We start from the raw sequence: 25,190 nt of genomic DNA, 5'->3' as shown, positions 1-25,190 counted from the left end.
AGAAACCCAAAAGTGCCCCACTTGTCACAGGATACTTCCCGGGACTGGATCAGACTCTGAATGTGGCTCTCCAGCAGGGATACGACTTCGTAAAATCCTGCCCCGAAATGAGATCCATCCTTCATGAAATCCTCCCCACTCCACCAAGAGTATCTTTCCGCCGTCCACCTAACCTTCGTAACCTCTTGGTTCATCCCTATGAAATCCCCAAACCACCTTTCCTACCCTCTGGCTCCTACCCTTGCAACCGCCCCCGGTGTAAAACCTGTCCTATGCACCCTCCCACCACCACCTACTCCAGTCCTGTAACCCAGAAGGTGTACACGATAAAAGGCAGAGCCACGTGTGAAAGCACCCACGTGATTTACCAACTGACCTGCCTACACTGTAACGCTTTCTATGTGGGAATGACCAGCAACAAACTGTCCATTCGCATGAATGGACACAGGCAGACAGTGTTTGTTGGTAATGAGGATCACCCTGTGGCTAAACATGCCTTGGTGCACGGCCAGCACATCTTGGCACAGTGTTACACCGTCAGAATTATCTGGATACTTCCTACCAACACCAACCTATCCGAACTCCGGAGATGGGAACTTGCCCTTCAATATATCCTCTCTTCTCGTTATCCACCAGGCCTCAATCTCTGCTAATTTAAAGTTGCCGCCACTCATACTTCACCTGTCCTTCAACAACATCTTTGCCTCCACACTTCCGCCTCGACTTACATTTCTGCCCTTACTCTTTGCCTTTAAATATGTCTGCTTGATTCTGTGTATGTATGGATGGATACGTGTGTGTGTGTGTGTGTGTGTGTGTGTGTGTGTGTGTGTGTGTGTGTGTGTGTGTGTGCGAGTGTACACCTGTCCTTTTTTCCCCCTAAGGTAAGTATTTCCACTCCCGGGATTGGAATGACTCCTTACCCTCTCCATTAAAACCTACATCCTTTCATCTTTCCTTTTCCTTCCCTCTTTCCAGACGAAGCAGCCACCGGTTGCCAAAGCTCGTAATTCTGTGTGCGTGTTTGTGTGTTTTGTTCATTGTGCCTGTCTGCCGGCGCTGTCCCACTTGGTAAGTCTTGGAATCTTTGTTTTTAATATACACAGACACAAGCAGAAATATTTAAAGGCACCCTCTCCCTTAAAACCCACATCCTTTCATCTTTCCTTTTCCTTCCCTCTTTCCTGACGAAGCAGCTGCCGGTTGCGAAAGTTCGAAATTCTGTGTGTGTGTTTGTGTGTTTTATTCATTGTGCCTATCTACCGGCGCTTTCCCGCTTGGTAAGTCTTGGAACTTACCAAGCGGGAAAGCGCCAGTAGACAGGCACAATAAAATAACACACACAAAATTTCTAGCTTTCGCAACCGACTGTTGCTTCTTCAGGAAAGTTGGTGAGCAGATTTTTTATCTATCCAATTATGGTACATTATTAAAATGATTATTTTCATTATTATATCTCTTTGTAATCAGATATTTGTTTACTTTTTTTCAACACAGAACAATATATAAAGGCTGGTGTAGCAGCATTACAACTGTACATTGACAGTTTCTTCATTGACATGGCCAGAAAAGAGTCTGGAGTGCACAATAAGGACTTAAATGTAAGTGACCTTATGTTGTTATTGCTTTATGCAGAAAAAAATTTATTGTGTTTGTGTTTTTAAAAGTACTAATAGAGAGCAAATCTGAAACACAGTGGCCAAACAAATTGTGTGATATGTGTGAATGTATACAGCTGATGAAAAGCTCTAGAGTTTCTGGCTGAATGGCAGTGTTGAAAGACTGTGAAACTTCGACAGATGTCGTACTTGATGAGGGCTAGTATGGGCTAATGAAGAAAGAGCAGGTTCCCAGGCAGGTAATGAATGATAAAACAGTTTACTAGCAACACAAACATTGTAATAAAATTAGTCACAGAAAACTAAACATTACTTTTTGAGGTGATGTGAACTGGTAACTGTCTTATTGCTTGGTGATCAGTGACCAGTCTTTAAATTTACGGTTTGTAATTAAGCACTCACACTGTGTCTGCAGAATAAATTTCTATATTATGATGTACCGCAGGTTGGACACCTGTCTGAAATGCACAACCACAGAAGAAGTCTAAGACCTCTAGGTATTAGGTCTTGGCAGTGGAGGCCAAGGTAGCAGAGGACTGCATGAGGTGAATGACTGGCAGCTCATAGAGGACTTAGAAGGTGCTGATGTCCAGGCAAAGTGTTGACAACTGGGTCCTGTTTTTGCATTAAAACTGTGGGCTGTATGGACAATTCAGAGAGATGGCCCTCAGTTGGCTCAGCAAACTGAAATGTCCCGCAGCAGCTGGATGGCACCCAATACATGGCACCCTGAATGCCTGCCCAGCCCAAGGATATCCACTTATCACTTAGGGGGCACATGATTCACCTAGGTAAAGTAGTGCCTGTGAATGAGACACTGTTGATGGTAATACTCATGCCGCTGGTGACGAAGCTGGTGCCTCTCGGAATTAGTCTAGTGCCATACATTTTTGTGTTGACTGCAGAGGGTACTATTGACAACAAACCAGCCAGGTGATGTTATTGCCCAGAATGTTACCACAAACATGGTGGACGTACCATCCCATGTTTATATTGCTGGAACATGTTCTGTCTCTTGCATGAAAGGGCGCTGATAACCTTGTTGTTGTGCGCCCTAAAAAACTAATCATCTTGCATGAAGCATTTACAGACCACAGGTGTCTTCCAGGTAACTGTAATGGCAGGCAAGTAGCTGGGATGTAACAGTATTCATTTTCATTGAAACATTGTGGTTTTCAAAACTGTCACATGGCTGGAAACCTAAGGGATTTTCATCAGATGGAGCATTATGTAGCACAAAGAAAATGTGTGGAGTAACAGGCTCCTATAGAAGGCAGAAAGAGTGTAGACCATAACATGCTATTTTGGATGAAAGTAAGGTGAATGGGGTGGGGGTTAAATACCGAGATGGAAAAAAGAAACTGTAGCTAAGTAAATGGAGCAAAAACTGAAATAGTAACTTATATTTTCTTTGTTCTTGTGTCCAGAGCCACTATAAATAAATTTAATGCAACTGCAACTTCTGCGAAGATGATCAGTTTATTTAGAGTAAAATATTTTACTTTAGGTCATTAAGCTCAGAAAATGAGCAAGGAATAAGTGTTAATGACTCACATCTGAACAATCTTTGCACTTCTAACAACATTATGCTTCTCGTGAAAGTAAGCTTCAACAATATAATGGAGAAATTTTCTTTAGCAAGTTTAGCAGTAGACATGAAAATAGATTGCAATAAGACTAAAATACAATGTATTGAAGGGTAATAATACCAATTAGCAAGAAATCATAAAACCAGCTGTGACTGGCTTTTTTTATTTACAGCAGCTGTTAGACATGTTGTCATATGTTGTAGGAATCTCAGGGAAACAGCATGGAATTCATGAGAGTAACCTGTAACTACTACTAAAAATAACCCATAGTATCTGCTCTTGAAGAACCTCCTATTATACCCAACACAGTGAATCTGCCCTCACAGCTAGATGAGTGATTTGCATCACTCGAGGTGGAGCGCCAATATGGATACTGGGCATTTGGCCTTGCGTATTCTGCCTGTGAGTGAGCAGGTGGTCATTACTTCAGCGGGGTGCAAGCAGGTACACATGGACAGGGGTTTGCTAGTTATCGGGAGCGCCAGGGTTAGGCATTTTATGGAGCCCCTTAAGGAGATAGCATTGAGGCTTGGAATGAAAGCCAACATGCACTCAGTATGTCTGCCGGGGCACCTCATTGGAGATGTGGAGGATGCCTTGCCTGTGGCTATCGACCGTGCAGGGTGCAGTCCTCTGCAAGTTGTGACTCACATTGGCATCAACACCTGTCACATGGATTCTGAGGCCATCCACAGTTCCTACAGGTGGCTCACAGAAGTGATGAAAGGCTGCTAGTTTTCCATTTGCAGGATTGCTTCCAGAGTTGATAGAGGTCCTTTTGTTTGGAGTTGAGTGTAGCATCTTAACCATAGGCTTTGTCAACTCTGTGATAGTTTTGGCTGGAGGGTTCTGGACTTGCGTCATCAGGCGGGGAATTGGAGGAGACACCTGAATAGGTCAGGGGTGCACTACACAAAAGAAGTAACTACTCAGATAGTGGAGTACCTTTGGAGGGCACATGGAGGTTTTCTGGGCTAGATGGTAGTTTGAGGTACTCTGATGAGCACTTGCCAAATGATGCACAGATAACGAAGTCAGATCACATTCAGAGCGAAGACACTTGCCAGTCTAAATTTTATTAGTGGATTGTTAAAGTATTCACAGCAAAGTTTCTGAATTTAATGCCCTACAGAAAAGTTTTTGTGCTCAATTTATTCTTGTCAGCGAGAGCTGGCTGAAACTTGAAGTAGAAAGCTGTGAGATATTTACTAAATCCTGGAATGTGTTTCGTAAAGACGTATTAGACACCGTTGGAGGGGGATTGTTGATTGCAGTTGACAGAAATATTATTTCTATTGACCCCTAGGGGCTCCGCATTGCTGAGCATGGGTTTGGTGACCCCAGGGTTCCTAGCTGGGGACTGGTAAGCACTGCCAGCCTTCTGTCACCATAAGCTCTGGGCATGCTTCAGCGATCACCATGCAGCCCAGCGGTGGAATGTTGTGTTTTTCAGAGAACGAGAAAAAAAAACCTCAACCTCAAGGTGTGCTAAGTGCTGTTGAGGTGAATGGCTGTTGAGGTAAAACAGTATCTAGCAGGCAACCTCTGGGGCACCTGCTGCCCCCCAGTTGTATAAGGCTCGCTCAGGCATGAAGGTTGTTTCCCTAGCATCTCGTGGAATCCTTATGGAATGCTCTCACAAAACTACTAGTAGAACTATATGAGGAGAGTCAATGGGAGATTGGAAAAATTGGAAACATTTATTCTAACATTTAGTATTCCTGAATTAACTGAACACATCTTGCAGGCTATATCTATCCTTCTTACGGTTTGCCTGTTAGTTCCTAACACAATGCGATGCTACAACTGTCAAAGATTTCACCATACCACAGTGGGATGTAATGGGAAGGGTATGTGTGGCAATTGTGGAGGCTTAGCTCATGAATCGTGCAATTCTTGTACCCTCCTCCGAAATGTGTAAACTGTTCCGGGCATCACCCAGTGTGGAGCAGAAAGTGTGGGGTTTACAACACGGAAAGGAAAAATTCAGGAGTTGAAAGTAACAAGATGTATACTCTGTGGTGCAGCTGAAAAAGCTCTGAGCTATGCAACCATTGGTTTTTGCTACTTCTTTTGCATCAGCCCTTAAGACACCAGTCACTAAATGTGATGCCTCCACACAAACTCAGACCACAGATTCAAGTGCAAGCACAAGCACTTGCGATGTACCTGTGGGGGAAACACTCCACTCGAAACTAAAGTTGTTTGGAAGCCATCAGCAATAGGCTTATCACCTAAGCCACATTCCACTACCCAACATCAGAAGCTAACTAAGCCATCCTTACAACCCAGGCAACCACCTCCTCCTGTCAGTAAAGACAAACATCCTTTGAAAAATAGTTCTAAGTGATAGTTAAACCTTCGGATCGGCAAGCTCTCTCCCTTTTTGATGGGGACTATGCTCTTAAGTATGTGGACTTCCAATCAGAGGAACTGGAAAGGAAGTAACCAGCTAACATTCCCCCTGACCTTCCCAGTAAATCACCGCCTCTGAGGGAGAAAGACAAGAACAGTCATTTCAAACTAATGGCTTGCACAGGGAATTGTGTGTTGCTATGGAATTTGAATGGATGTCACTCACATTTGGAAGAATTGCAGCTACTGGCCCAGGAGAAATGGTTCTGCATCTGCTTACGAGAAACACATCTTAATGTCACTGACACACCTGCATTATGGGACTACCATGCATACAGGAAGGATGATACTACTGGAGACAGGGCTAAACATGGAGTAGCTGTTTTCATTGATGACAGATGCCACTCCTCTCCTGTCCCTCTTACTACGACCATGCAAGCAATTGCTGTGAAAGTTCTCACACCCTTTAATATCACAGCATGTTCTTTGTACCTTCCCCCTAATGATGCTTTGGATGCAGACACACTGGCAGAATTCTTTCTGGCACCCCCATGCCCATTTCTCCTTGTGGGGGACTTCAATGCTCACAATGTGCTGTGGGGTTCGGCTACAATTTGTGCCAGGGGTCGAATGATTGAGTGACTTGTTCATTCTGAGAATGTCTCCCTTCTGAATGCAGCTCGGATGACACATTTTTCCAAAGATTCAGGTTTATGTTTAGCCATTGACCTTTGTTTCTGTTTCCCAGCTGTTGCAGCCTCAGTTTAGTGGGAAGTGACTCCAGATTTACATTCTAGTGACCACTGCCCAGTGTGGACCTGTCTGCCAAGTAGGACAGTGCCTGACAGGAGACCACACAGGAGGATGATGCAAAGGGCCAATTGGTTGCAGTACAGTCAACAGGCTATTTTTTAACAAAAGGATTGTGCACAGGAGGCGACGGCCCATATCACATGTGAGATCCAACGGGCTGCCAGAGTCCATCCCCAGGTCTAGTAACCACCTTAGTTGACAACCTGTACCTTGGTGGAATGATGACTGTCAACTGGCAATCAGGGCCAAACGAACAGCTCTATGGGACTTCAAAGGGTGTCAAACTACAGACAATCTTCATGCCCTCAGATCTGGGAGAACATATGCAATGCGAATGATAAAAGAGCAGAATAGGGCTTCCTGGAGGGAATTCACAACTTCCATTAATCGGTTTACCTCTATTGCGCAAGTTTGGGAATCAATAATAGGGATTTCAGGAAGGGTAGTACACGCCCACCTAGAGCCTTGTCAAGTAATGGGGTCTTGGTGGACACAGCAGAAGACATGCTCATGATTTACGTGAACACTTCTTTACTGTTACTACGCCATCCAGGCAAACTCCTGCTTTTCAGGTGTTCCATAGGACTGCAGAGATTAGGAGGCTCAATTTCTTCTCGCATAATGAGGAAGGGATCACAAATTTATCATTGGAGGGCAGTGTGGAGGGTAAAAATCATAGAGGGAGACCAAGAGCTGAATACATTAAGCAGCTTCAGAAGGATGTAGGTTGCAGTAGGTACTGGGAGATGAAGAAGCTTGCACAGGATAAAGTAGCATGGAGAGCTGCATCAAACCAGCCTCAGGACTGAAGACCACAAGAACAACAACAATGAGGAAGTCTACAACCTTCCATTCTCCATGTTGGAACTGGAATCAGTTTCGTCTGCAACCACATACACTGCTCCAGGACCTGATGAGATCCATTATGCCATGCTTCGTCATGTGTGCCCTGAAGCGAAAGGACAACTCCTCTCTTGTTTCAATCAGATCTGGTTTGATGGACAGTACCCCATGACTTGGAAGGAGGTAATATTAATTACATTCTGGAAACCAGGCAAGGATCATACGCCCCAGTTACTGGAGTGTCGCCCTTATCAATTGCATGGGTAAAACTCTTGAACACATGGTAAACTGCCACCTCATCTGGCTGCTCGAATCCCAAGGTCACCTGAGCCACTCCCAGTGCAGTTTCAGGTGGTACTGTTCCACCCATGTCCGCAGCTCGTAGTCTCATTCTCTCTTCCCGAGCAAGGGGTCCCGGGTTCGATTCCCAGCAGGGTCAGGGATTTTCACCTGCCCCGAGATGACTGGATGCCTGTGTTGTCCTTATCATTTCATCATCATTCATGAAAGTGACAAGACTGGACTGAGCAAGTTTGGGAATTTGTACAGGTGCTGATAACCGCACAGTTCAGTGCCCCACAAACCAATAATAATAATAATAATAATAATAATAATAATAATAATAATAATAATAATAATGTTCAACCCTTGACATCTTAATTATACTGGAAACGGCAATACAGGAGTCCTTCTTATGCCAAAACCATTTGGTTTGTGTGTTTTTTTAACCTCGAAAAAGCATATGACACAACTTGGAGGTACAATATCCTTCGCCAACTTCATGAATGGGAACTATGTGGATGCTTGCTGCTTCTGATTCAATCCTTTCTCGAGGACCGGTGTTTTCTTTATCACGTTGGTGATGCCATGTCTGACTGCTATGTTCAAGAGAATGGGGTGCCCCAGGGCAGTGTCTTCAGTGTCAGATTGTTTGCCATCGCTATGAGTGACACTTCCTCCCCAGTCAGGAGACCTGTCAATGCTCTTTGTGGATGACTTTGCAATCTTCTACCCTTCCTCTGATCTTACGACAACAACTAGGTAACTACAGCTGACCATTAGGAGGCTGGAAACCTGGGCCCAGACAACTGGTTTTCAGTTCCCACCTGGGAAGACTACATGTGTCAGTTTTAACCATGCTCGTCGGAGTTTTAACCAACCAGTGCTCACCGTGAGGGATTGTATTTTATGTTTTCGAGACATTGTGCGCTTTTTGGATTTATTATTTGACTTGAAATTAACTTGGCTCCCACACCTGAAAGACCTGCAAACGAAGGGCTTCCAGTCATTGACTATTTTGAAATGTCTTACTGGCAAAACATGGGGAGCTGACAGGTCCTGTCTCCTGTAGTTTTATAAGACATTTGTTTGATCACACTTAGATTATGTCAGTGTGGACTATGGATTGACCTGGCCTTCCTATCTCAGGATGTTAGATTCAGTCCATCATGAGGGCATTCGGATATTGATTGGAGCCTTTTAGACCAGTCCATTTTCGATTCTATGTGCAGAGGCTGGTGAACTGCCACTCTGGATTCCACGACGTCTCCTTTTGGTTTCATCAGGTTCTGAAAATCACTGCATCTCCTCAGTTGTTGGCATTTAGTTCAGTGGTTCAACCCACTGTTCAGGAATCAGCTCTATGTGACCAAGCCATTTGGTATATGTGCTACAGACTGACTCAGCGATCTGGCTCTCTTGGACATGAAAATTCACAGCCATGGGTGGATGGAATGCATTACCGCTTTGGCGTCTTCAGAGGCCCGAAGTGATTTTAAGCTTGACACAGTACAAGAAAACTTGTACTCCAGATTTTGTTTTCATCTATTTTAAGTATGTACCACAGTTTTATCATTGTTTATACAGATGGATACCAGCAAGAAGATGCTCTTGGTTGTTTGCTGTTTTCCCTGGTAGTGTTTTTAAGGTGCATCTTCCTGAACAATTTAAAAATTATGATGCTGAATTGTATGGCATTCTGATGAACTGGAGAGGATTCACAGACGTTACCGTACAAGGTTTCTTGTCTGTTCAGACTTGCTTGGTTCACTACAAGCATTTCATCAAATGTATTCGGTAGAAGAGCTGATTCAGTTCATCCATGACTCCTTACAGCAGCTCCAACATCGTGGCATGGAGGTGATCTTTTGCTGTGTACCAGGCCATATCGGGATACAGGGAAACAATATGACTGACATAGCCTCCAAGGAAGCATGTTAGGATAGTGCTGTCCACCAGTGTTCCATCCTGTTGCACACCATCATCTCATTTTCTGACAGATGTATCATGCGTCAGTGGGAGATTGTTTGGTTGCAGGTGACAGATAACAAATTGCGCGGTCACTCAAATCAGCCACAAAGGCATGGTGGACTTCGCATCAGCCTCCCTGCTGGTAGGAAGATCTGCTTACCAGATTGCACATGAGGCATAGCCCTTTAACACATGACTTCCTCCTCTGGCTGGCAGCCCTCAGTCTCGTTGGAGATCTGCCCACCATCCTGGCAGATACTGGTTCAAGTGTTACAAGAGTGATGAAATTTTGTGAACTCTCAGGCCTCATTCTAAATTGGTGGGAAAGGGCAACAGTCTGTAATATACTATAAACTGCTCTGCTTGTGGGGACAGCCTTCGTCCCCACCCATGGGATTTGCATGCTGAGTTTTCTTTAGGGCACTGATGGCTATGACATCGAGCACCCCATCAGCCGAAATCGTCGTCGTCTCCTCTCTGTTGAGGTCGAATTGCAGTGTGACAGTGAAGTTATATGGTTGTGTATAACAGGTCTAGCTGAAATCTAGTTAATTGTTGGTTGTTTTTACTGGCCACCACCGATTATGCTGTGACAGGGTTAGAGTGATTCGAAGAAAGTCTACGGTCAGTAGCGCATAAATATTGTGTGACACTAGTTAGAGGTGACTTTAACCTACTGATTATGGACCGGGACATCATTAGATTCATTGCAGGGGATACGGACAGACAGTCTTACAGAATACTTTTGAACATGTTTTCTAAGAGCTGTCTCGATCAGTTAGCTCTTCAGCATACACATTGTGGAAATATTTTAGACCTTGTAGCAATAAAGTGGCCTGAACTTATCAATGGCATTAGTATATAGACAGGGATTAGTGATTATGTTGTCGTCATAGTGACTATGGTTACTTAAGTAGTAGTTAGCATCTCACTTATACAATGAATTGTCATCATTTAGTTCTACTATGATGGACGTAGAGGAATTAAGGGCAAATTCTAAATGGATTGTAAATCTTGCTCTGGATATTTATGTGCCTAGTAAGTGGATTCAGGATGAAAGGACCCACCATGGTTTAACGACAAAATTCGGAAAAAGCTGACGGAACAAAAGCTTTTGCTCTCTCATTTCAAAAGAGAACAAGCAAATGATGACAGGCAAAGGCTAGTAGAGATATGGGTGTCTGTAAAAAGATGTATCTGTGAAGCATACAACTACCACCACCATCATACCTTAGCAAAAGATCTGCCTGATGACCTGAGAAAATTCTTGTCCTATGTAAAATCACTAAGCTGGCCTAAAGCTTCTGTCAAGCCACTTATTGACGAGTCTGGTGTGGTGGTTGAAGATAGTTAAAAAAAAAAAAAAAGCCATTTAAGAAATAGAGTCCTGTATGGATGATATAGTAATAGGCATAAAGAAACACACGAAAGAGTTGAAAACAATTAGTCATTAGGTCCGGATGGAATCCCGATTTGGTTTTTCAGTTTTACAAATGGTACTCTACAGCATTGACCCCTTACTAAGCTTGCATTTATCGCAAATCTCTCACCCAGCACAAAGTCCCAAGTGACTGGAAAAAAAGTCGAGGTGACTCCTGTGTATAAGAAGGGAAAAAGAGTGGGCCCACAAAATTACAGACCAATATTGTTAACATCAGTTTGCTATACAATTCTTGAACATATTATCAGTTCAAATATAATAAATTTCCTTCAGAGGGAAAAGCTTGTGTACATGAATCAGCAAGGTGTTAGAAAGCACGGATTGCTAAAGAAAGTACAAGCATATGGAATAGATTCCCAGGTATGTGATATGAAATCGAATGAGCGTGTAAGAATTGTAGTAGGGAAGGCAATGATCGACTTTGATTATTGGCATAATTTTAGGGAAGTGTGGTCCATCTGTAAAGGGGACTGTGTATAGTACCCTAGGGAGACCTATTCTTCGGTTCTGCTTGAGTGTTTGGAATCTGTAACATGTTGGATTAAAGAAAGATGTCAGATTAAAGAAAGATGTCAGAGTAATTCAGAGTCAGCCTGTTAGATTTTTTACCAGTAGATTCAGATGACACTAAGTGTTAAGGAGATTCTTCGGGAGCTCAAATGGAAATCTTTGGTGGGAAGATAATGATCTCTTCGGGGAACACTATTGAGATAATTTACAGAACTGACATTTGAAGCTGACTTCAGAACAATTTACTGCCACCATTGTCCATTTTGTGTAACAATCATGAGGATAATATAAGAGAAATTTGGGCTCATATGGAGGCATATAGACAATTCAGTGGGACAGGAAAGGATATGACTAGAAGTACTACAGGACCTTCTGCCATGCACTGTACACTGGCTTGCAGAGTATACGTGTAGAGGGGTTGCATAACACTGGATACTCAGCTGTCATGATATCAGTAGAGCTCAACTGAAAAATACATTCTTATTTAGTGAGGTGCCCGTACAGTAGCTGAAGATGGCGACTGGCAGCAGAAGCTACCTCAGCATAACACAAGGTACCATGCTTGGCCATTGCAGCATGTGGTCACCAGGCAGGAGCAATGGCTTAGTGAATGGTCAGTGTCAGCATTTTGCTCTTCGGGCATTGGCAGGCAGCAGGTTTGTCTATGTATGGACAGTAGGCTGTTCTGGCAGTTAGTCAAGCATGTGGTGCATTGGCGTGCAGGCATCGAAACAAAGTCCTCTTGGGGATGTCCAGGGACTGGTTGAAGTTACCGTGGAGGTGGGCCCCCTCTTGGTGGCTCTGCCTTGAGCCTCGGTATCATCATATTTAGCCATGGCTTGTAAGCAAGCAGCTAGCAGATACAGTGACTAGATGCAGATTAAGCTGGTTAGCCCACGTTGGATTGTTGGCTCATGTGGAGTATGTCTCGGTATTGATAGTCAGAGACAAGATAAGACACTGCTGGGTCTGAGTGCCATGTATTTATAGTGGCCCTGCCCATCTTTATGACCGATCCCCGCCTTAGGTAACATTGGGCACCAAGGCAGTATAGTGTCAGGCCTTGGCAAGAGGTAATTCATTCCATGACTGGAGTGGATTGGAGTCATCAGTCATTCTGCCACAGTATCCTGGTCCCAGCAGTGGGATTCCACAGGCAGCTAGCTAGCCTGCCACTCTATAGGTTGTAAAGTCTGCATGGTGGGGTATTGCCACAATTAATGTATTAAAATACTGTGTACTACAAAAGCCATCATTGTATTCAGAAAAGCTTTCTGTGTAGAGGAAGCTATTTCACAGCTTTGATAATAAAATTTTAAAAACCTTTTAAAGGCAGCTGTATTTTAAATGCACTTAGTAACAATTATCGTAGTATTTTAATTGGGCTAATATATTTACCCTAATTATGAGAGTTTTCAGGTGTGCTGGTGAGTTGTCACTTATTGTTTCTTTTCTCCACAGATTACGCGGCTTGTTCAGAAATTCCCTTATCCACCTTCCACACACGTTTCACCTACTATGTTGGGTCAACTTTTCGCAGTACTAATTGTGTTGGGATTTTCATTTCTGAGTTCAACAATACTCAAGCGTATTGTTAGTGAGAAAGAAACAGGTGTGAAGGTAAGTGGTAGGAGAAGGGAATTTCACTCAATTTACATAATTAAATTGTAAGCACAGTTTTAAAAATGGTTGACAGTGGCAACCACAAATTCATTTTCGGTATATAAAGTATACAGTCAACTTGTTGCATAAGTTTAATGTAAAACCTTCTTGAGAAGGAAAGTCACAGATGTTTTAAACAAATTGTAAAATAAATGTCTACAGTAATTAATACTTCACAACTCTGAAAAGGAGAAAATTGAATAAAACTGGTACTTACATAAATTACAGGATGTTAAAACAGTAAAATACATGATGAGCTAAGGAGCTGTACTCAAACAGTAGACGATATGGAACACAATAATCTGGAAACAGTTAAAATTGTTACATAAGTGCAGCATGTTAAAAGAGTAGACATTGAACCGAATGATACCAGGTAAACGTCGCGTACAGCATGCCATTCACTGGGTGCTAGTAGCGTGATAAGGGCTGAAATGTATCAAATACACAACTCTTCTGTCAGTATGATACATATTCAGATGTTTTAAACAAGGTAAATTGTATGTAGTACTCGTTTTGTATCTTTTATACGTTCTTTCTTTTATCTACAAATGATTAACAACCTGGTCAAGGTTATTACATGAAACTTATGTAACTGATGGGCTGTATACAATCTATATATATTGTAAATTATAAACAACAATTAAGATCTCTTATGTCGCTCATCTTCACAACATTCTGTGCATCTACATCGATGAATACTGTGGCCCATTTTCCTGGAGTTCAAATATATTCTGGTTCCCCACACAAGGAAAAAAAAAGAGAAGAAGAAGATCTTACTGACTGAAAATTGGGAAGAAACTGCCAGTAAGGGCTGAAGTTTTCAGTGATAAAGTAAATTGCGGTTTCATGTAGATATAAAGGGTCTACTGACAGAGGTCATATGTTGACACATGGACAAACTCTAAGAATACATTCTACATCTACATGTACATCTGCATATACTTTCAAACATACATGTGAGTAAAGAACAGAATGTCCTTATTATGAAAAGCATGTCATTGCTGCCTGTAATGAAGTTTGCTGTGATTGTGTAGAAAATGAGTGCCTCTCCCATCCTGCTATCTGGAGCATAAGTTGTTTTTGACATGTATATAATACAAATGAAACTATTACTCAATAAAAATACATCTGTAAATCGTATGAGGACTTGCAAGCTATTTAAGCACAACATTTGTTACATAGGATTAGCATCACACAGCAGTTCTGCATGTATGGTTTTAGTGCTGGCAGATGTATTTCAAAGAGTGGCAGAACATTTTCACAAGATTATGGGCTCTGACGATCAGGACACGACATTCTTTTTGGGTCATAAAATTGCAAAGAGAAAATGGTTGACTTCTGTCTGAAATGCTAGAGACTTGCACAATAGGCTACTGGAATTACGATGTATTATGCATATTACTTTCTTCAGAATTGGCTATTATGGACTCTAAATTGATAATGCCTTCATCTAGTTTGTGCCAGTTCCTGCACTATATCATTTGTTACTGCTGTGCTGTGACCTCAAGAGAATTTTTATCAAACTAAGTATGTTGGCAAATGTGATGGTGCAGCAACAACACTGTTTTATTGTCAAGTAAACTGAAGATGACTGTTTTTAAACTCATTGAGTATCATTATAATTGTGTATTTGGAAATGGTAAAATAGAGGATCACTCTTATTCTACAATATTCTGGACTACATACATCGTGTTTAGAAGCAGTAGTGAGTAGAAGCAGTAGAAGTAGTTACCAAGATGAGCTTGCATAAAAGTGCATTTGCACTAAGGCACTGTGCTTGTTCAAGCATTGGATTTTGTAAAGACAAAAATGTGAAATCTGATTTTTGTAATAATTCCCCATGCAGTACAGTATCCAGATTGGAGTCTTTGTGGATATTTTTATTTATTTATTTATTTTTTTTCACTAGGAAATTCAGACAGTAACTTTGAAGGAAAGGGCAGATTTGACAGTAAACTAGCTATAAACAAATAGTAAGATTTGGAACATTAAATATACAAACATTGACTGGAAAGGTGGAGGAGATGGTAGACATGATGGAAAGAAGGGAGGAAGACCTATTGGGGTTAGCTGAAATGGGATGGAAAGTAGGAAGGAAGGAGAGATCTGAGGAAAGGCTACTGACTGTACTGGAGTGGAAATGAGGAGAGAAGGAGAAATGGAGTCGGAATAGTAGTAAGAGATGAATTAAAAGAGGAAGTGAAGAGAATAAGTGATAAGATGATGAAGACCAAAATATCACTCAATGAGATGACCATAGAAGTAATACAAGTGTATGCACTGCAGGTGGGTTGCACTTCTGAGGAGAAGCAAGAGTTTGAAGAGGAAATGCAGAAGCAGATGGGAAGGAAGAATATGGTAGTAATGGGAGATTTAAAAGCACACCTTGGAAGAAAAAGACAAGGATGCAAAAGTGTGCTTGGACCAGAGGGTTGAGGCTGCTGATATGAGGAAGGTGGAAGATTAATGGAGTTCTGTCAAAGGAATGGCTTGCTGGTTGGAAACTAGTGGTTCAGGGAAAGAGAGAGCCACAAGATTACGTGGTACAGTCAAGACTTAAAGAGAAAGTCGATAGTTGACTACTTCCTGTACGATAGTGAGATGAGTAGAAACATCATTGACATTAAGGTAATACCATCAGAGGTCTTGGATAGCGACCACCGTTTGCTCGTAATGAACCTCAGAGGGACTAAGGATAATAAAGGGACAGAAAACCAGGAAAAATGTGTAGGGGTATGGAAGTTGAAGGGGGAAGAAAGCAGGCTACAGTACCTACAAGTAGTAAAGGAAAGCATCCAAAACGATGAACCAAAAATGCTAGAAGAGGAATGGGGTAGATTCAAGAGAACATTAGTAAGAGCAGCAGAAGCAATATGTGGGAGGACAAGCAACAAAAAGAGATGGAAAGAAACACCCTGGTGGAATGATAAAAAAAAGGATATAATACATAAGAAGAATAGAGCCTTTAGTGTATGGTTCCACAAGAGAACAGTAGAGACAAGAGAAGAGTATCAGGCAAGCAAGAAAGAAGCAAAAAGAGTGGTGGCAGAGGAAAGAAGAAAGTCGATGGAACAGTGGACCAGAATGATGGAGGAGGATAGCGAAGGTTAAAAAAAAAGCGTTACATGGGATGATTAAAAGTAAGAGGAAGAATGGTAGGACAGATTATGCTCGAACGGTGAACAAAAGTGGACAAGATGTAGAGAATAAGGAGGAACTCGAGGATATGTGGAAAGAGTATTTTGAAGAACTCCTGAACCTGAGTGGAGACCTGGATGAGGAGGAACAAGCCGAGGAGAAAAAAGAGGAGGAGCAGCAAATAGAAGAAGACCTTACATGGGCAGAAGTGGAAGAGGCATTGGACAAGATGAAGCGAGGGAAGTCACCTGGTCTGGATGAGCCAAGTGTAGAGATGGTGAAAGCAACAGGAGAGGTGGGGATACAATGGCTATAATGAGTATTGTGTGGAGACTGATGATCCCAGAAGACTGGAAGAAGGGAATAATTGTCCTGACCTTTAAGAAGGGAAATAGAAAAGAGTGCAAGAGCTATTGGAGGATAACATTAATGAGTCATTGTGCAAAGATTTTTGAGGAAATTTTGGAAGCACGAATTGGGGCAAAATTAGAAGGAAAAATGAGAGAACAGCATGTCTTCAGAACAGGAAGGTCCACTGTAAATCTAATTTTTGCTGTAAGACAATTGCAGGAACAGCACTATGAATATGGAGTAGATCTGCCAATGACCTTCCTGGACATTGTAAAAGCATATGGTAGTGTACGTAGAAGCAAAGTGTGGAAAGCCCTGGAGAACAGAGTAGTAGCAAAACAGGTTATTTTGAGGATGAGGGAAATTTGCTATGGAAGTGTGAGCTGTGTGAAAGTGGGAGGAGAGAGATCAGCTTGGATTGAACAGAGGAATGACTTGAGGCAGGGAAGTGCACTTTCACCATTACCGTTCATTGTAGTGATGGACGATATAATGAGTACAGTAGCACAAATAATCGATGAAAAGAAGATGAAAGCTAAGGTGTTTGCAGATGATCTGGGATTTGGGGAATAAGGAGGAGGAAGTACAAGAGCAGTTGGATGTATGGGAATGAACAATACAAGAATATGGGATGAAATTTAGTATAAGTAAGAGTGAGATGATTATCACAACAAGAAAGACGGAGAGAGGAACAACAGGAATAACAGTTGTTGGAGAATGATTGAGGAGAGTGGAGAGTTGCAAGTACCTAGGAAGCCTGATACAGGAAGATGGTAAAAATGACAGAGAAGTGAATGAGCGGGGGAGAAAAGCAGCAGCATTTCGGAAGAGTGGAAGCCTGATATGGAGCAAGGATGTATCCCAAAGCAGTAAAATGGTTATATACCAGTCATACTATGTCCTGATCTTGACATATGCATCATAAACCTGGGTTATGAAAGGAAGAGAGAAAAGCAAAGTACAAGCTAGTGAGATGAAATTCTTGAGAAACAGTATTGGAGTGACAGAGATAGACAGGTTACGAAATGAGAGGATCAGTGAGTTAATGAAGGTGGAACCATTACAGGAGGAGATAGAGAAATCAAGGCTGAGATGGTACGGACACGTTAAGAGAATGGAGGAGAAGGTGATACCCATGAGGATACACGAGATGAAACTGGAGGGAAAGAGACCAAGAGGAAGACCGAAAGACAGATGGCTGAAAGGAGTAGAGGAATGTATCCAGAAGAAAGGAGAAGACCAGCCCAAGGTGAAGACAGAAAGATGGTGGCAAGACAGAAGACGATGGAGAGGCCTATGTTCCTTACAGACCCGCCCAGAGGCTGGAAACTATCCAAGATGATGACGTTGAACTTTGAGGGAATACATTTTAATTATCAGTGCTGTAAATGATCATTATGGAAGGTTGGAAAATTATTTTTATGAGGAAGGAAAAATTTAGAATATTGCTGTGCCAAATGCATTGATCTTACGTGAGATGTAGAATAGTTTTCATCTTTTTTGTTAAACATTTTTTTTTTCAGATGGGAGTTCACTCCTATGTACCAGAAATTTGATGCCTGTTAGATACTAATGGTTTATAGCATTCTGTAACAAAAGACTAAATAATCAAATTGTTTATAACATTAAAATAATAAATAAAAATTTACAAGTGCTGAGAGCACATGTGTAAAATTCTGTGTTCAACCTGAAACACAAGGCTCATTTGACACACAAACTGATGTGAATCCTGCCTCATTCATGTTCCCAAACTGAAGATCTCTCTCAAGAATCTGACTGGCTTTATATAACAGTGAGGTGGCTTTTCCATGACTGGTCACTAGGCTCATAGCTATAGACCAGTATAGTTTTCCAAATTGTATATGGTTATAGTTAGAAATAAATTACTCATTCAGGCGAAGATGAAAACAAGCTATTGCATGAGGTCTTATGTCATATAGTTCACTCACAATTAACAAAAACCTTATCACTTTGATTGCATGCTTTCATTGTATAACAGTCTCTAAAATTCATAATTTACAATGTTAATCCTGTTGTAAAAATTAACTGTCCTTTCCATTGACACAATAAGTTTTATAATACCATTACTACATTATAAATTGTGGTTGATTTTGGTAGTGAATGTATTAATTGGGTGTAATTAAAATAATAAATAACAAAAATATGCATTATAAGTAGTGTGATTGGTGTTACTGAAAGTCTGCTTGCGCATACCACATTGCTGTTGTGTAGTTGTCTTAGAATTTGAAAAACAGTGGTTTTATACTACACTAGCATATAACTGCAGTTTCGTAATGAGTAATGTAATTGCTGACAAAGGTGTGGGTGTCCTTGCATATCTCCCCCCCCCCCCCCCCCCCCCCCAAGCTCTTTAAGCTCACACATTGATCACTGAAGTAAAATTTTTCATTAAATTGTTATTAATTGGCAACATTATGTGCATTAAGTCTTCCTTAACTTAATGCATATTTAGTAATTTGTATGTGACCCTTATAAACATAGTACTGAATTGTGCACTGTGGTACACTCTTTAGTATGGGATGTTGTGCATCTTTGTAACTTGGTTGGATGTACACACACACACACACACACACACACACACACACACACACACACACACACACACACAGTGATACCCAGCATTCAGCATTTTACGTATTTGACAGACCCACACTGACTGGCAGCCTAACACTTGACAGCCTGATTGCAAACTGATTTCGCCTATCTCAGGTATGATATAAGCTCCCTCTCAACCCCCCCCCCCCCCCCCCCCAATTTTATTACTTTGGCTACCAGTTTTGCTGCAAAGCCTGAATATGACTCGGGCCACAAAAGGTGTGTTCAGAAGAACTGTGCCAGAATTTAGCTCAGGCTGCAATTTTCTCGATGCATGATTCACCTAAAACTGTACTCATTTCATATGAGAACATTGTATGGATTCTCTCTATCTTTACCTTGAAAGGTACTGCCTTCTGCAGTCAGTTTGTAGGACTACTTTGAAAGAAACAGTATTGAATGTATGAGCTGTTGTTGAAACTAATCAAGCCACTACTTACTCACATTGTCATGAGATTTGTGCATGTATCCGTTAGGTTTCACAGACTGCTGTAATTCTCCTGCAGATGTCACATTTGTTGAGTGAGCAAAAAATTTTGAAGTTACGGAGGAATAATTCAATGATTGTGGATAGGTGGGAGAAATGCCTCAGTGGGAACAAGCTGAAGATGATTTATTGCATAGCTGCTATATGTCATGGCTGCTTTTACAGGGGGTCCCATTGGAGTTGTGAGGGGAAATTGCTTGGGCGATCTGTTTGTTGACTAGGTCCGGGCGATAGTGCCTATTTGTGATGACCTGGATGACACCCTGAGCATACTGGGTAAGGGAGTTCTTTACACTGCAGATACACCATCCTAGGGTGGTCAGACTGTATGGCAAGTAAATTTTGGTGTGAAAGGGATGATACTGTCAAAATAAGTTACATTTGGTGAGTGGTGGGTTCAGTTTGGACAGAGGTGCAGATGGAGCCTGCAGAGAAGAGGTGGTCAACGTCTAGGAATGTGGCACGCTGGGCTGAGGAGGATGAGGTGAAGCAGATGGGAGAGGTGGTGTTCCAGTTGTGAAGGGTGTCTTGTCTTGGGTCTGGATCATGAAGAAATCATCAATGAACCTTAACCAAACTGAACCTTCAATGTCCAAACCCACTACCTCACTCTTACTAACTTTATTCCAACAAACAAATGCATGGTGCAGCCATAGCCACCCACATGGCACCTCCTATGGCATCTTGTTTATGGGCCATGTAGAGCAGACCTTCGTAGCCTCCCAAATTGCCAAACCCCTAGTCTGGTTCAGGTTCATTGATGATATCTTCATGATCCAGACCCAAGCCAAGACATCCTTCACAACTGGAACACAACCTCTCCCATCTGCTTCACCTTGTCCTCTTCAGCCCAGTGTGCCACATTTCTAGACATGGACCACCTCCTCTCTGCAGGCTCCATCTGCACCTCTGTCTACACTGAACCCACCACTCAACAGATGTAACTGTCATTTTGACATTAATATTCCTTTCACAGCAAAATATCCCTGCCATACAGTCTGACCACCCTGGGACGGCGTATCTGCAGTGAAAAGAACTCCCTTACCCATTATACTGAGGGCCTCATCCGGGCTGTCACAGATAGGCACTATATCCCAGACCTAGTCCAGAAACAGATCTCCCAAGCAATTTCCCCTCTCAACTCCAATCCTCCTACCACTTCCAAGAGCCAACTGCAAAAGAGTACTCCCTTCATCAGCCAATACCATGCCAGACTGGAACAACTGAAACACTGTGATTACTATCATCGTGTCCTGAAATGAGGACATCCTACCAAAGATACTTCCCACCCCTCTTAAAGTGATGTTCCGTTGCCTGCCCAACCTTCACAGAATTCTAGTCAATCCCTATGCCATTCCTAATCCTAATCTCAATCCCCTGCTCCAAGTATCATGTCCTTGTTGAAGACCCAGGTGCAAGACCTGTCCAATCCATCCTCCAAGCACTTCCTATTCCAGTCCTGTCAGCATTAATCCTATCCCATCAGGGGCCACACCACCTGTAAAAGCAGTCAAGACATATAGTAGCTCGACTGTATTGTACAGTGTTCTATGTTGATATGACTACCAAGCAGCTGTCCACTAGCATGAACGGCCACTGTCAAACTGTGGCCAAGAGCAAAGTAGACTGCAGTGTGGCACAACATGCTGCTGAACATAATGTGCTTGATTTCAATGGCTGCTTCACTACCCAATCCATTTGGATCCTCCCCACAACCACCAGCTTTTCTGAACAGCAAAGATGGGAGTCCTTACAATACATTCTCTGCTCCCGTAATTATCCTGGCCTCAGCCTACGGTAACCTGCTGTTCCCATATCATCCACCCAACAGTTTCCACCCTTGCTGTCCTATACCTCCTCCCCATTCTTGTCTGCCACCCTCTTTGTGTGTCACCCCCTGCCAATGCACCCGTCCACCTTACCCTGTTCATCTCCTTTTTTCAATCCATTTTTCCATATCTCCCTGCCCCACAACCTGCCTGTTGGCAGGCTAGCCTCTGTACACTCTGCCACACAATGTTCCTCTCTCCCTCCACCTATACTGCTCTCTCTTCCCTTTCCCCATCCCCTCCAGAATGATTCTTCCATTCCACGTGACAGCTGCATTCTGGTCTGAGCTACCAGTGCTGGCAGTCATGTGTTCGTAAGGTGTGCTTGCTTGTTTGAAGGAACGGGTTTTCCTCTTACTCTGTTTTGGATGAAGGCTTGTGTCTTAAGTGTTTAACTCTGCAACATAATGTGTCATCTTTACGGTAAGTAGCAGCCTATCCTTTCCTACATTGTTATATTCCAACTCATATAATGTAATTGGATAGATAAAAAATATACTCACCAAGCAGCATCCCAGAATGCACACACCCAAAAAACGTTTAACTTATGAAAGCTTTTGGGGGCAATGGCTCCTCCTCCTGGCGGAATGGTTGAAGGTGAAGGAAGAGGGGTGAAGGAAAAGGACTGGAGATCTTGAAGCAAAGGGTAAAGTTTTTTAAGTCACCCAGAACCCCGCATGAAGGGAGACGTACCGGATGGAATGAGACTGAAAGACTGATTGTTGGGGACTGCACCAGATGAGATTTGCAAACCTGAGAGCTTAAATGTGGAAGACGGGGTAATATACGAGACAGAAAATACTGCTAAAACATCATGCATGAGTTAACAAAAAAGAGAGAAGTTGAATGCATTGTATGTAACAGATGTGGGATGGGGGATGGCGAAAAATAGACAGGTCAGAAAATGAAAGATGTAGAAAAACTTCACTCCATTTTAGTTTCCTACATCTTTCATATTCTGACCTGTCTGTTTTTTGCCTTGCTGCCTCCCTCTGTTATTAGCTTTTCACCCTTAACAACTCGTGCATGATGTTTTAGTAGTAATTTATGTCTTGCATATTACCCTGTCTTCCACGTTTAAGCTCTCAGGTTTTCAAATTTCCTGGTGCAGTCCTCAACAATTAGTCTTTACTTCTCATCCCATCTGGTAATCCTCCCATAACCTGGAGTTGGGGGTGACTTTCCTGAACTGTATCCCTTTTCCTAAATCTCTCCAGTCTTTTCCTTCACCCCTCTTCCTTCCCCTTCAACCATTCTGCCAGATGAAGAAGCCACTGGCCCCACAAGCATTCATAAGCTAAACATTTTTTTATGTGTGTTTTTTTTCTGCTGCTACTTGGTGAGTAGATTTTTTTTGTCTAGCAGATTACATTATAATGTCAAAAATTGATTATTTTAGTTTATATGCACAATGGAGAATCCAAAATGGAATAATTACAATATTATGAAAAGGATAGATTGCTATTTATCATGTAATGGAAATGTTGAATCTTAGACAGGCACAACAAAAAGACTGCTAAATAAGTGAACAGTCACTGAAATAGCTTCTTCTGAAGTAAAAAAAAAGTGTACACACACACACACACACACACACACACACACACACACACACACACACACACAAAACTGTGGCTGCCGAGGCAGCCAACTGCAAATGACGGGAGAAACAATCTGGGTGGTGAGGTAAGGAGGAGGTTGGGAGGGGGGCACAGTAAATTGCTGTGGGAACATGTAGGGACGAGGTGGAGAGAGGGTATGGAAGCTAGGTTCAGTGAGGAGGATAAACAGAGCAGGTGGAAAGGGGCGTGTGGGGAAAAGGAGAGAAGTAAAAAAGATTGTGGCTGAGTTGATGGAACAGAAGGCTGTGTACCTGTGTAGTGCTGGAATGGGGACAGGGAAGGGGATAGGTGGGTAAAGGATAATGAGTAACAACAGTTGAGGCCAGGAGGGTTACAGGAGTGCAGGATAGATTGCAGTGAGAGTTCCCACCTGCGCAGTTAAAAAAAGCTAGTGTTGGTAGGAAGGATCCAGATGGCACAGGCTGTGAAGCAGTCATTAAAATGAAGAACATTGTGTTGGGCAGCATGCTCAGCAATGTGGTTGTCAAGCTGTCTCTTGGTCACAGTTTGTCTGTGACCATTGGTGCAGACAGTTTCTTGGTTGTCATGCTCATGTACAATGCAGCACAGTGGTTGCAGCTTAGCTAGTATATTACATGACTGGTCTCACTGGTAGCAGCCCTGCCTTTGATGGAAGCTAGGTTCTGAGCCATGAGGCAAGGGGTTGGTAGCAGGGTTGTGTGGAGCTGAACAAGGTTATTGTATAGGTGTGGTGAGCACTGAGTCAAGAGGGAATGTTCCTCTGTTGCCAAACAATGGGACTTCGGGAGATGGTGTGTGACTGGAGAGATGAGAATTGTAAGGTCTCTTTCTATACAGGGTTTGGAGGGTAATTTCAGTCTGTGAAGGCCTCAGTGAGACCCTTGGTGTGTTTCGAGGAGAACTGCTTGTCGCTACAGATGCGACATCCCTGGGTGGCTAGGCTATATGGAAAAGACTTCTTGGTATGTTGTGGATGGCAGCTGTTGAATTAGAGGTACTGCTAGTTGATGGTAAGTTTATTATATGGACAGAAGTACTGATGTAGCCATCTTTGAGGTGGAGGTCAACATTGAGGGACATGGTTTATTGAGTTGAGGAGGACCATATGAAGTGAATGGGGGAGAGGGTGTTGAGGTTCTGGAGGAATGTGGATGGGGTGTCCTCGCCTTGATCCAGATCACAAAAATGTCATCAGTAAATCTGAATCAGCTGAGGGATTTGAGATTCTGGGTGGTTATGAAGGTTTCCTCTAGGTGGCCTATGAATGGGTTTTCATATCATAATGGCATGCAGGTGAACATTGCCAGGGAATATGATGGGTGCCATGTGGATGCCTGTTGCCATATTCCGGATTTGTTTGTAGGCGAAGCCTTCAAAGGAGAAGTACTTGTGGGTGATGATGTAGTTGGTCACTGTGACCAGGAAGGAAGTCGTAGGATTGCAATCTGTTGGGCATTGGAAAAGGTAGTGTTCAATAGTGGACGGCCATGGGCATTAGGGATGTTATTGTGAAGGGAGGTGGCTTTATTGGCGATGAGCAGGGCACCATGCAGTAAAGATAGAAGAACTGTGGATAGTCGGTGGAGGAAATGGTTGCTATGTTTTACGCATGAGAATAGATTGTGAGTAATAGGCTGAAGGTGTTGGTCTAGGAGAGCAGAGGTTCTCTCAGTGGGGCACAGTAACCAGCCACAATGGGACATCCTGCCTCACCCATACTGCTCTCGGCACTTCTACCTTTTACATGATTTCTAAGGTCCATCACCCAACCACCCAGTGTGCTCCATTGGGCTGGTTACTGTGCCAACACTGAGGGAGTCTCTGCTGTCGTAGACCAACAACACCGTCACCCAATTATTCACCCTTCTGTATCAAGCATATCAACCATTCTTCCACTGGCTTTCCACAGTTCCTTAACCTTTACCACATGGTGCCCTTCTCGTCACTGTCAATGTCAGCTCGTTTGACACTTGCATACCTAATGCCCATGGCTTTGCCACTATTGAACACTACCTTCCCATTGCTCAGCAGTTTACAAACCTACAATCTTCTTCCTAGTCACCATGACACTCTGTTCTTACAATTA

The 25,190-nt window shown here is 42.6% G+C and overlaps 1 protein-coding gene across 1 annotated transcript in view; it reads left to right on the top strand.

Moving 5' to 3' along the window:
- The window catches only part of LOC126354493 (phospholipid-transporting ATPase ABCA1-like), a 419,374-nt gene that overhangs the window by 75,217 nt on the left and 318,967 nt on the right, over positions 1–25,190 (top strand). The window contains exons 4-5 of the mRNA XM_050004220.1: positions 1,498–1,601; positions 12,882–13,040. Of these exons, the coding sequence (XP_049860177.1) occupies positions 1,498–1,601; positions 12,882–13,040 (263 nt within the window). The remainder of the gene's footprint in view (positions 1–1,497; positions 1,602–12,881; positions 13,041–25,190) is intronic.

Source organism: Schistocerca gregaria, chromosome 3 (genome assembly GCF_023897955.1).
Source record: "Schistocerca gregaria isolate iqSchGreg1 chromosome 3, iqSchGreg1.2, whole genome shotgun sequence".
In the NCBI taxonomy this organism is placed as follows: Eukaryota; Metazoa; Arthropoda; class Insecta; order Orthoptera; family Acrididae; genus Schistocerca; species Schistocerca gregaria.
Note: the sequence above shows the minus strand (reverse complement) of the source record. Positions and strands in the feature narration are given on the sequence as shown.